The sequence below is a fragment of the Heteronotia binoei genome, chromosome 1 (genome assembly GCF_032191835.1).
Source record: "Heteronotia binoei isolate CCM8104 ecotype False Entrance Well chromosome 1, APGP_CSIRO_Hbin_v1, whole genome shotgun sequence".
Lineage (NCBI taxonomy): Eukaryota > Metazoa > Chordata > Lepidosauria > Squamata > Gekkonidae > Heteronotia > Heteronotia binoei.
In genome coordinates, this window is record NC_083223.1 from 245,162,742 (window position 1) to 245,176,294 (window position 13,553).

General features: G+C 44.4%; 1 protein-coding gene across 6 annotated transcripts in view; it reads right to left on the reverse strand.

Moving 5' to 3' along the window:
* Positions 1-6,016: 6,016 nt before the first annotated feature.
* The window catches only part of EFR3B (EFR3 homolog B), a 127,075-nt gene continuing 119,538 nt past the window's right edge, over positions 6,017-13,553 (reverse strand). For all 6 annotated transcript variants that reach the window (XM_060250514.1, XM_060250548.1, XM_060250530.1 and 3 more), the window contains exons 20-23: positions 11,369-11,417; positions 8,690-8,796; positions 7,023-7,072; positions 6,017-6,529 (exon numbers count right to left, since the gene is read on the reverse strand). In XM_060250514.1, the coding sequence (XP_060106497.1) occupies positions 6,424-6,529; positions 7,023-7,072; positions 8,690-8,796; positions 11,369-11,417 (312 nt within the window). In that variant the 3' untranslated portion in view covers positions 6,017-6,423. The remainder of the gene's footprint in view (positions 6,530-7,022; positions 7,073-8,689; positions 8,797-11,368; positions 11,418-13,553) is intronic.

Below are 13,553 nucleotides of genomic sequence, written 5' to 3' on the forward strand. Positions count from 1 at the left end.
CTGCATATAAATTGCCCGTATCTTGATTCATTAGTGCAGTATCTCTCTATGTATCTTTTTGCAATGTCAAAGCCAGCTTTTGATAATCTGTTTGAGAACTTGCCATGATTGTATAGAGATGACAGAGGATCAAATTAAAGCACAGAATATTTAGATTTGTAGAAAGGTCATGGTTTTCTAAATTTATACACATGTGTAGATAAAATGATAAAAGGAGAAAAATACTTAATGTAAAATACAAGTTGCTTTGTAATGCCTGTAGTTGCTTTCTGGGAGATGTCTGAGTTAGCACATTGGGATCCTGGAATGCTGATGAACATTCCAGTTGCTCTGGTGAAAGAAAATGCAAAGGGTCAGAACAGGCATTCTGCATTTTAAAGAGTTGGGTGGCTCTGGGGCCCCTGACCCCCAACCTATTTCCTTGCAGCTACACAGCACCATAGAGAATGCCTTTTTAAAAATTAAAGGAGAGCACTTTTGAAATTGGAATGCTACCATGGGGTGGGGGAGCAGAATCCTGCCTCCTCTCCAGTTTTCTTGCACCGAAATGGCTTGGTGGGGGGAGGGGGAGAGATTATTTACATGGATCAGCAAAAATGGAAACAAGTTCTTAACAGTATTAGGGTTTGTAGAATATTTCGGGATCAAGTGCCGTGTTCTACTGGAGAAAGTTTTCCTTCCAGACGTTTTGTTCTCAGCTGCGGAGAACATCCTCAGTGGCGTTGCAGCTGGAGCAGGCGCTCAGACCTTCTTGGCTGCTGTGCATTGAGTGGGGCCAGGGCTGCTGGAGAGCTGCTATTTGGCTGAAAGTCTCAGAACAACCAGCAAATTCCACAGAACAATCAGCACAGTCAACAACCATCTTCCTTATCTTCAAACCCCTTCCAACCCTCTCAGCAATTAACACAGAACAATGGTCACATTCAACAGCCAGTTTCCTTATCACTACCCTTCCAGGAAGCCCCACCAAACAATGGGCACATCCACAAACCAATTGCCCTTTCATCACACCCCCTCCAGCCTAGAAATAGCAGCTCTCCAGCAGCCCTGGCCCCACTCAATGCACAGTAGCCAAGAAGGTCTGAGCGCCTGCTCTGGCTGCAACGCCACTGAGGATGTTCTCCGCAGCTGAGAACGAAACGTCTGGAAGGAAAACTTTCTCCAGTAGAACACGGCACTTGATCCCGAAAGATTCTACAAACCCTAATGATGTTACCAGCCGTGAAAACCTGAAATCTTTCTTAACAGTATATCGTTCCTTATCCATTGGATTTATAAAACTTTTCATGCTGCATGTAAATTTGCAAAAAATGGAGTTCCCATAGGGAAAATGTTCCTGATGCAAACAAATCCTGGCAAGATCTGGTGGACTGTTGGTTGTAGGCTGAGACATATCTGACCTCTCAAATTTTACATTTTTTTAGACAAGGATGCCCTTTAATATGTTCCATCTTTTAGGTATGCTCTGAGTCCAATACATACATGGTAAAAAGGTTTCATCAGGGCCGGATTAACATTTAGATCAAGTAGGCACTGGCCTATGGGGCCCCATGCTTTTAGGGGCCCTGGGCTGGCTTTTCCCCCAGGTTTTCCTTCTGCTTGCAGCCCTCCCAGCCTGCACACTCAGCCAGCAACTGAGCTGCTCTTTGCCTGACTTGCCTGGTGTGGCTGCTTCTGGCACTGTCACCAAGTTTGCCTCGCTCTGCCTCTCCCCTGCAGCTTTGTCAAAGGGGCTTTTGAGAAAATGCCTGAAGGCTACAGCAGGGGCCGTGGGCGATGGGGCAGGCATTCCAACTCTGAGATAATTTGCAAAGGGCCCCTGTGATTTTGACTGCCTAGGGGCCTCCACAGGGTTTAATCCAGCCCTGGGCTTCATAGAAATCTCCTGTCTTTTTTTTTTTCTTACTTTGCAACAGATTACCTCCTGTTACTTTTAAGAATTCATTACAAGTAGTTCAGATCATGTTTGTCTTTGTGAAAAGATAACTGTTGGCATGCTTTTTTGGGAAGATACATATTGAGGTTGGAAATGGAAATAGAAAAGATCCTTAAGTATAAGGATGTGTTGCGGCTGACCAAGATCGAGATAATTTATACTGCAGTATTCCCAATTACTATGTACGGGACGGGTGTGAAAGTTGGACAATGAAGAAAGTTGCCAAGAAGAAAACTGATCATTTGAAATGTGTTGTTGGAAAAAAGGTTTTGCAGATATTGTGGACTGCCAAAAAGACAAATCAGTGGGATCAAGACAAACTTGAATTGTCTCTAAAAGATAAAATGACTAAACTGAGAACATTGTACTTTGGACAAGAGCAGGCCTCAGATTCAGTGGGAGCTCACAGGAGCACAGCTCCTGAACCTTTCTGAGAGTTCCTCCTCCTTGTCCATTGAATAGTAGGTGCAGCTGCATAACAATCCCTCGATGAGCTTCACCACCTATTGTTCTACAAAACGACCCCTGAACAAGAGTCACTGGAAAAGATAAATAATGCCAGGAAAAGAGAAAGACCCAACATGAGATGGATGGACTCAACCAAGGAAGTTACAACCCCTCAGTTTGCAGGACCTGAGCAAAGCTGTTAACGAGAGGGCATTTCAGAGGACATTCATTCATAGGGTCGCCATAAATTAGAAACTACTTGATGACCCTTAACACATATATGTATGCTGGCAAAATCCAAGGAAACTTAAAATATGCATTGCCAAACATAAAAGCAACATTAATCTCAAACTCCTGTGGGGTTTGGGGAGGGACCTCAGCAGGGTCTAAGGCATATAGCCCGCCCTCCAAAGCAGCCATTTTCTCCAGGCCAGGGGAATGAATCTTGGTCATCTGGAAATCAATTGTAATAACAGGACACCTCTAGGTGCCACCTGGAGGTTGGCAACCTTACATGAGACCTCGGGAATCTTGGGCTAGGCCTCCAGCCTCTTTTCCCCTCCCACGGTCCTGGCCAAGCCAAACTGCTGGCAGTGATTGCAGTTGGGGCCTTGGGGCTGGTGCCGCATGACTGCTGAGGAAGCATTCTTCCTTCTTGCAGCTGTTGTCCTGGCTGGCTTGGCAGCTGGTGAGTGTGGTTAAGCTGGTGCATACCATGCTGCAACATTTCTCCTTGTTGCCACTGTTCTGGTGGGCTTCCAGGTTGCCAGTACTGTGGGTTCCCAAGAGGGCACCCTGTGATTCTGGGGTAACTCTAGTGGCAATTGCAGCAACAAGGATGGGCATGTGAAGTTCCAGAATTTGTTTTAATTTTTTTCAAAGTAAATTATTTTTAAAATTAATCTATATTTGCATTTTTTTTACTAATCTCCTTGATGAAAGCATAGGCAAAACGTCTAGGGGACTTCAAGTCTAATGAACTATTTTTCCCCGCTGAAATGGCTTCTTGGCCTTTTCTTGCTCCTCGCTATCCTGAACAAAATTAAAATGATATTCAGAGCCTGCAAGCCAGTACAGCAGCCCTTTCATACATCACACAGTGACTCCCAGGAGGCTGCATTCTTGTGACCTGTTGGGGTCCAGCCTGCATCACTAGCTTGCCTTTCTTGGTGCCTGATGCTCAATTGGGGGTTCATCCTCCACCTGCTCCAACAAGGAGCCTCCAGCCATTGACAGATGGGTCTGCCATCTGGTCTTTCCCTAATGATGCCTGAACATCATTGTATTAGCTTCCATTAGCAATCTTGCTTGGAACTGTAGCTGCTTTTGGATAAACATATGGAGCAGAGGTCTATCAATGGCTATTAGCCACAGGGTATAGATGGAACTCTCTGTCTGGGGAAAGTGATGCTCTGTATTCCTGGTGCTTGGGGTGGCAATAGTGGGAGGGCTTCTAGTGTCCTGGCCCCACTGGTGGACCTCCTGATAGCACCTGGTTTTTTTAGCCACTGTGTGCAGAGTGCTGGACTGGATGAGCCATTGGCCTGATCCACCATGGCTTCTCTTATGTTCCACCCAACAGTATCCTGGAAGCTATGCAGGAAGGAGACACTGCTGCTTTACCCTCTGATGTTGTTCTAGTGGTGGGCTTCAAAGATAGAGGCTGGGATGTAGGAAGCTTCGGTTCTTTGCAGCCACCTTGGGACAGACAGAATGCATGACAGAAACTTTTTAAATAAATAAACTAAGCACCATAGGGTAAGGGTTTCTTTAAAAAACCCTCTAAAAACCAGTCACATATGGGTTGTTTTGTCCATAATCACTTACGTTTATATTATTTATACTTATTATCACTCCAGTCTGATTGGTTTTTTTAAAACTTCTGAATTGTTCTGGTTTCAGCAAAAAAAATAAATTTCCAGGTTTCTCATCCTACTGGAGCGAAATCTTCAAGGATTGTTCCCCTCGCATCTTTCCCGGCGGAGTTCTCAAGTAGTTAAGCATCCCTGTTTCACAAGATTCATGCTGGCACCTCACTGAATAGACAGAAGAGCACTTAATTCTTGCAGATCAAGTTCTTGATATGAGCAAGAGGGGAGGAGCTCTAGTGAGAAAACAGTGATTGGCAGGAACTGAAAATGCTGAACACAAAAGTGCCTGTCAAGAATATCCCGAGGTGCACTTTTGACTGGAGAACATCCCTGGCATGATCCTGAGTCATTCTCCCTTCCTCCCTACTCCAGCCTCTAATAAAACCAGAAAAGATGCCAGAAAAATGGCCAGACTAAGGTTTCCCATGAATTTTTGGAAATAATGCCGTTCAAGATTCAGAGCATTTCCTAACAAGGATATCTTGGGTCGGATCTTGAATAGCAGTCTTCTAATTGTACATATCCGTAACTTAGAGAGGGAGCTCTTTAAGTACATTCTTTTGCCCAAGACAGAATAGACTGTTCTTTAAGCTGCACAGCAAATAATGATCCAACCACTGCTGTAAGCAAGAATCTACAACCTCTTGACAGTCTGGCCCTGGAACAAGGAGAAGGGCTTCTTACTGCTTGCTGAAGAATAGTGTGAATGTGGCTTTAGCAGAAAGTTTAGCGGTGCAATCGTAAGCAAAGTTCTCCAGTCTAAGACCATCTAATTTCAGTCCTCCTGCATAGGATTGCCCTCTTGACTGTGCTGTCAATGACTTCCAACTGATATCCCTGGGTTTATCGAGATATAACAGGCATGAAGTACTTGGTTCAAAAGTGCACCTGAGCATTACAGATCCCGATGGATTTTTTTTGTAGGGCCTGCGCCTATTATGTACTGAACTGGGCTCTTCAAGACTGGGGCTCTGTTTCCGAAGTTGTGAAGTTCTTGTGGAAATGCACCTACCAATGAATGCATTCATTTTCAACAGGTCTCATCTTGAAAGCCTTTTTCATCTTCAGGATGGAGTCAGGATTTGAGCCCAGCTATGCCATCTGAAGGAGAATTATACCCTTCTAAACATACTGAGAGCCAGTTTGGTGTAGTGGTTAAGTGCATGGACTCTTATCTGGGAGAACTGGATTTGATTCCCCACCAGTGTTCCCTCTAAGCTGAGTTAGTGTGAGTTAGCTCACAGTTTTTTAGCCTCTGGCTCACACATTTTTGCCTTTGATCAGGAAAAATGGCCCCAGAGCAAACATTTATGCAGTAGCTCACAACTTTAAGGCCTCATAATTTTAATGCTTGTAGCTCACAAAGTAGAATTTCTGCTCACAAGACTCCACAGCTTAAAGGGAACATTGTCCCCCACTCCTCCACTTGCAGCTGCTGGAATGATTTGGGTCAGCCATAGCTCTCGCAGAGCTGTCCTTAAAAGGGCAGCTTCTAGGAAAGCACTCTCAGCCTCACCAACCTCATAGGGTGTCTGTTAGGGGGGAAAGGTAAAGGAGATTGTGAGCCGCTTTGAGAGTCTGAGATTCAGAGTGTAGGGCAGGATATAAATCCAATATTATCTTCATACTGACATCAGTGGCCTTGGAGTGTCTTTCTGCTTAGGATGGCATGGTAGGTCCCACCCCCTCTCCCTGGTGTGGCCCTCTAAACACTACATTACACCAGCTCTCATCTGACCGAGCAAGAAATGAAACCAGTGCACACAGAATAGATTGACTTTATGTGATGGATTATCAGCACACATTTTCAATAAAAAGGGAGGGGGGGGGAGAGGAATCTACCAACCCTTCCAAACAGCTTCTTAAAAAAGGGAAGCCACACGATCTTCCCCCACCCTCCACTGTCCGTAGAAGGCTACATGAATGTCACTTGCATCTTTTGCATGACAGGAAAAAACTAGCTGAGCGTGACGAAGGGAGAGGAACTACAGATGCTTAGAGAGCTCGGATGCAGGGGGTGTTTCTGTCCATCTTGCTCAGAAAGTTGGTTGGGGGTGGGGTGTCACACCACCAGCTCCAGGCAGCCCCACTTTTGCTCATGCAGGCAGCATGATGGCATTCCACTGGGTCCTGATGACCTGGATCTTGTCCCAGCATGCAGTTTGACTCTCAGTACACACATAGGTCTGGGAACTTCATCTCGTACACTGGGATGGAGTGACTCTGGGGTTGGCCGTAAGCAGCTGTGATGGTGCCAGAGGGGCTTGGAGGGGGCCTGCAGGGAAGAGAAGGGAAAGAACGGCTGAAGACACTGCAGTGGCTGCAGATAGCAAATATAAACAGCACTCTCCATATGCAATTTGGAGGAAGTGGCACGGAAATAAATGGGAACTGCACAGAGTGTTTATTTAATTCCATTCAAGCGTATGCAGAAGAACTTATCCCAGGATGGAGTCAGTTACATCTGTGGTTCTACGCTTAATGCTATCTCAAAGATCCTTTGCTTGAGGTATATGTTGTACGGTAAGGACCATCTGGGGAGCAAGTGCGAGAAGCAGATCTTCTGTTTGGGCATACTGCCTTTAGATAAGGAACACAGAATCAGAATACCCCAAAACATGGAATTGTACACTCTACTCTTCCATGTAGAAACAGAGGTGTCATCTAATTCTCAAAATTCTACAGAGAAGGGATTATGGAGAACAGAATTCCTGTAGTTGCTGCATTGAGGTGAAGATACATTTGCTATGTCCCCCCATTCCACTTACCGTATGGTGATCTCAAATATCTGGTTGAGTTTGCTTTGGAGCAGAGTTGCCTGCAACAAAAATGAGAATTTGTATCAGCGCTATATTGTATTGGCACTTTTGAGCTGTATGGCTGTGACGCAGATATAAGGAGAATGTGCTAATGCTGCTTATTGGAAATTTCAGCATAACTGTTTTTTTTTTTAAGTAAACAAATACGTTTTGAGACAAAGAGGGAATGCCAAAGAACCTTCTGGACAAGTCCCTCTCTTGGCCTAACCTACCTCACAAAGTTGTCGTGATGATAAAATGGAGGAGGGTGAATTATATTTGCTCCAATGCTTTCCTTGTAAGAAGGATGGGATAAAAAGATACTACCTAAATAAATAATCCAGCACTGCAAGTCCCACAGTGGCTGCCTAGGAGGATCATAGCAGGTGAATGTGCCTTCTATAACTGCCTCCCAACAACTGGTGTTTTACCACATCTTTATCCTATGCTTCCTCCCCAGGGCACCCTACAATGGCCCAACATTTCCATCTTATTCAGAAACAGTGCCTCCAAACGTTCTGCCATCATAGACCTATCTATCCTCCATGAATCTGGCTTTCTCCTCTTCTTACTGGGGGAGGGGGGCATGACCTAATTTATCCACTTTATCCTGTGGCAGTAAATTCCACAAGTTAATTATGCATTTTGCAATTATGAAGAACCTATTTGTGGAACTCACACATTTCTGCAAGTTTGGAATGCATCAGATGTTTAAAGACCACCTATAAACATTTTGGGGGCCTCTCGTGTTTTCCCACTGCTAGGTGGTGGTATCAACCAGAGTTATCGTTCTCTCTTGTTCCATGGGAACTCTGCCGCCCTTTCTGATTAACAGCCAGTTAGGGCAAGTCAGGCTCTACTTGTGTAATGTCTGGTTGAGAGCTGAAGTCCAGAAAGTATCCCCTTGGTCATGGCCCCCCAACAAGAAGAGGAGAAAGCCAATTCTAAGAGGTACACCTGGATGTGTCCACTGGGGTGCAGGAGTTCTGCATCTGTCAGCCATTCCCCTCGCACACACTTTGCGTCACTCAGAGCTCCCTTTGCCTATTCCCTCCACCTCACTCTCTGAGACTCACATTTGATATGATTTTTACAGTAGCTGAGCTCCTGTTTTGCACAAAGGAAGCCTCTAGTTCAATCTTTGTAATCTCTAGTTTAAGGATCATCAGCAGCAACTGATGGGAAAGACCCCTCTCAGCTTAAGACTCTGCAGAGACCTGTTAATTAGAACTGACTATTTGGAGCTAGGCAGACCCAATAGTCTGATACTGCATAAGGCAACTGTATATGCTCAAAACTGGGGCATAAGAATAAATCCCAAATAAACTCAGAACCTTCACAGGGATTTGTCACTGGAAAGCTTTAAATGATTACATTTTTATAACATCTTCTTAATACTGCATTTGTCAGCTCAATAAATCCCATTTCATCATTATATTTAATTGATGTAGAATTACACAGTTGGTGTAATTAATGAACCAGAATATGCAACCAGCAGACATGCCATTTATTTACAAGCCACACACCCAACTGGGGCTCTGATTATATGGCTATGCCCAGTAAACAATGGTTAAGACCATAGGGATGTTACCCATTTCTTTCCACAATGCTCTCACGCAGAGAAAAATGACACTCACCCGGGCACCGCAGTGAGCTGCAATCTCTTCAAAGGGGGCTTTCTGGAATTTCTCAACCACCTGCCGTCGTCTTTCCCGCTCTTGCTCTTCCACCGCCACACTGTCTACTAAAAGAGAGAAGAGAGACAGAGAGTGAGGTGGAGGGAATAGGCAAAGTGAGCTCTGAGTGATGCAAAGTGTGTGCGAGGGGAATGGCTGACAGATGCAGAACTCCTGAACCCCAGTGGACATGTCCTGGATTGTTTGTCTCTCCCGGTCACAAGCAAAGACAAAAGAAACCACACAAGTGCCTTATTAACAGGGAACTCACAGCCACAGGATGCAAGGATGGCCACTAATTTCCATGGTTTTAAAAGGGAATGAGCCAAACAATTGAGACAAATAAAAAGGAATGAGACAAATACATGGGCCTTCTGCAATTATTCATAATGGCCAAAAGGAATACCAAAGTTCCTACCAACCCCCCCACCCACCCAAAATAATTAAAGCGCCTAGGAGCCCACGGTGCCCATTCAGACTACTCTTTATTATTCAGTAGTCTGGCTTTGCTTTTTTTCCTAGTTAATGTCCACTGGAATTAGTGGAAAATTTGGATGCAGAGATCAGCATGCAGCCATTTTGGAAATGCTTCATCAGACAATGAAAGGGGTACAGTTGGCAGTGCTTGTATAGCTTGTGGGCAGGCTTAACCACTGCCCCACAAGCTATATGTAGCACTGCTAACTGTACCCCATTTCATTCTCTGACAAAGTGTGCATGCACATGAAAGCTTACATTCTCAATAAAACTTTGTTGGTCTTAAAAGTGCTACTGGACTCCAACTTTGTTCTGTTGCTTCTGACCAACATGGCTGCCCACCTGGATCCATTTTGGAAACACGACACTGCTACCTATAAAAGCTTCATTGTTCAGAGGGCTCATTATGATTTTTGCTTGTTGACTTCCATCCTGCTCCGCTCTTTGGCCATTCAACCAGCCCTTCTGAACTTGGGTCATCCCTCCTATATGTGCAGATGGTGCTATTAAGCAGGGGGGAGCACCAAGCACACAAGGAAACATCCTATGCCCACTGAGATACACTGAGCCAATTTCAATTTTTTAAAATTTATTTACTTCAAATATGCTTTGTTCAGTCCAAAGTGGCTGACGAAACAGCAAATGAAAGTTAAAAAAGAAAAAGTGACAACACAGAATGACAGGCTCCTCCTCCAAAGACCAATAGACATTCATTGCCTATCAGAGCAAAAGCCAATTCCTTGTACTGTTAGGACACAGGCCCAAACACATAAGCCACTCTACAGAAGAACAGCTGGGATGATGCCCTTCCAGATCATAAAAGGTTAAATGAATCCAAAGTAATGAGCTCAATGTTAAAGGAGATCAATATAAGATATTAATATAGAACAGTTATAAAAATATCAGTATTTATTTACAAGATATTTTAAAAGGCCCTAATATAACCTCAGCTTAGGTTATACAATGGCTTCAGTCACTGCAAAAATATTACAATAAGAAATTATTATTCTATGGAATAATTCAAATATTATATTAAATTCAATAATGGGATTTTTCCTCTCTCTCTCCTTTCAGCACAATTCCAACTTATCCTCTATTGATTTATTATTCTAATATTTTGCAATGTCTAGAGTCAATGTGTAATTGTTATTCTTGACCACTGAAGAAGGGCCGAAGTGTGTCTGGTTAGAATCACATATCATCTTTGTTTGAGTGTACTGTATGCTTTTAATCTAAGTTGAGGCTACATTAGCACCATTGTTTTTTAAAAAATATCTTGTTAATAAATACCGGCATTTTTGTATAACTGTTCTACATCCATATATTATATTCATTTCCTGTAACATTGGGCCTAACGTTGGACTCATTTCACCTTTTAGGTTTCATCTTTTTGGGTTAAGTCCCTCCACCCCTTTTGTTCTTGTAGCTCTTTCAGATCATCTCATGAAAGACAGGTCTTCCAACCAAGGGCAGTGACTGAAAGAGCCCAGGAATAATGAAAGCCAGATGGACCACAAACGTTGATAGGGATACTGAGAACAGCAATAGCAGTGAGGACCACAATCAGCACATGACTTGACATAAGGAAAGTTGGTCCTTGAAATACATACAAGTGAGTGAAATACACTCAGGCACATAGGACTTAAAATGTCACAACCATGATGGGAAGCAAGCTGGTAACGAGTGCAGCTACTTTAGAACTGGTGGCGCAGAGTGTTAAAGCTGCAGTACTGCAGTCCTAAGCTCTGCTCATGACCTGAGTTCGATCCCTGGTGGAAGCTGGGTTTTCAGGTAGCCGGCTTGAGGCTGACTCAGCCTTCCATCCTTCCGAGGTTGGTAAAATGAGTACCCAGCTTGCTGGGGGTAAAGTGTAGATGACTGGGGAAGGCAATGGCAAACCACCCCATAAAAAGTCTGCCGTGAAAACATTGTGAAAGCAACATCACCCCAGAGTCGGAAACGACTGGTGCTTGCACAGGGGACCTTTCCTTTCCAATATGCATTCAGGGACTTTGTTTTTTATGAATGTTTGCAGTCAGGGTTTTTGCAATTTGTAGCCTGGGTTCAAGGGTTGCCTGACATCAGTTGCACATGAACTGGGAGGGCCTGCCCACAGCGCATCACTGGGAGGCTTCCAGCTTTTTTTCCAGAATAGATACTTACCAATTGCTTTCTTTAGTGTTTCATAGGTGATTTCTTCAGCAGGTGCTCTCTGTTTAGGATGGGGGATGGGGAGGACAAAAGTAGGAAGAGAAGAATTAGAAGATGGATGCTCACCCATGAATATCAGAGTGTTTTATAGAGTCATGTGACTGGACAGCTTCTGCTCACTACATTACAGTGTGATGTAGAAGTTGGACTAAGAAGGTCTGGTTCAGGCCATAAAACTGGGCAATCTTGGTCCAGACATACTCAGTCTCTCAATTTAATGCTCCTCACATGGCTGCTACAAGGGGAAAACAGAGATGAGCCACACGCACGACAATGTGTTCCTTGGAGAATGGCAGAATATAAATGCAAGGGAAGAAATGGCTTGCATAAAGCAACTTGAACCTAGCAGCCTGCCTAGTCCAGCATACTGTGGGCAAACAGATGCCCCCGGAGGGTCAAGAGGCAAACCATAGAGGCCAAGGCCTTCCCTTGAACTTGCCTCCTAGCACTGGGTTTCTGAGGTTCACTGCTTCTGAATATGGAGGTTTCATTTAGGCATCATGACTAATGGACACTGAGGGACATGAATCTAATCCCCTTCTAAAGCCATCTATGCTTGTGGCCATCCCTTACATTCTCTGGTGGTGAACTCCACATTTCAATCACTCGCTGTGTATTCCTTTTGGGTACCTTGAATCAACTGCCCATCAAATTTCATTGGGTGCCCCCAAGTTCTAGTAATATAGGAGGGAAGAAAAAAGATTCTCTTAGTTACCTATCATCGAGACTACATGATAGAATTGTTGAGGTACAAGCGAGCTACAAGACTGATATATAAATCAGGAAGTCCTTGGTTCAAACTCTCCCTTCTACCTACCTATTAATGTCATCAGGGCAATGGGAGAAACAGCTCCCCAAAGGGAAACATCTGCCCTGCTGTTGTAGTGATTGAGCCCCAGCACAACACAGAACAGCTTGCTGAGAACAGCACAGGGCCGAGGAGAAAGCAAGGCACATAACTGTTAAAGTACCTGAACATCCAAGTGCATATGACTGTACAAGAATTTAATGTACAGCCCCTTCAACTGCTCCATGTTTCCTTGGGATACTCCCCCCAGTGGCCCTCCTCTTCTCCTAATCCCTGCCACTTCCCGAGCACAGTTACTTGTCCATGTGTGCTCATCCCGAGCCAGGTAATCAGGGCCTCCTATTGAGCTGTGCAATTCTTCATTGGTATGCATTGGTATGCATACCACTGCTGTGCCTGAGCTTCCCCAGGCACAGCAGTGAGTGAGCAAGGAGGGAGATCATGCTACGTGTTCAACTGTGCAGGAGTGAGGGGAGCTGCATGTAGCAGGAGAGATGTACTGGACAGGAATGAATGCAGCCTGCCAGTGTCACCAATGCTAGTTCTCCAAGCTATGTCAGAGGGGGCTTAGAGCGACTCATGGCTGTGGCTGAATCTATCTGGAAGTTGCTGTGAGCACTGCTGTTCACTTTGATGAGGCTCATGCAAGAGGACTTCCCCAATGAATAATATTCTTCAAGACTGAATTTGTAAATCTAAACATGTTCTCTTCTGATGTTTGCAGACTCAGCAGACTGGGATGAATGCAGATCGTTTTCTGGCTAGGCTACCACTTGGTAATGCATGCAAAATGATGGGAAAGCTAGCAGTGGCAGAACTCTCTTGGGCTCGACTCAGATACTAAGCTGGCTAACCAAACAATTCTGTTTTTATTAAAACAAGAAGGAAGAATTGCAGTTTATTTCCTCCCCACTCCACCTGAAACTCGTCCATTTTGAAGACCACAATGAGGTGAGAATCCTTCCCCCAACACTGGCTTTTGCTGCTGGGAAAAGCAAAGGACTCCATTCCTTGACACCTAAATTGCAAACACAGAAGTGCCCCATACACCAGGAACTCTGGGAAATTTAGTTTTCCCTGCTCAGTTGCAGTCTGGGCAGGAGGAAAATCGAGCTGCAATGCTCACCTGGGGCCAGAGTAATTACAAGTCACCAAGATTTGTATTATGAACCAAGAAAATAAGAATGTTGAAGTCGCCACCAGAAAAGACCACATTTCATTTCCTTTATTTCTGTTATATTTTTACTAAGCAGCATCTGTGGCGTGTGAGGAAAGCCAGTCAGATGGCCTGATGGGTAGGGAGAACACTACCAGCTCATAGGATCGTTT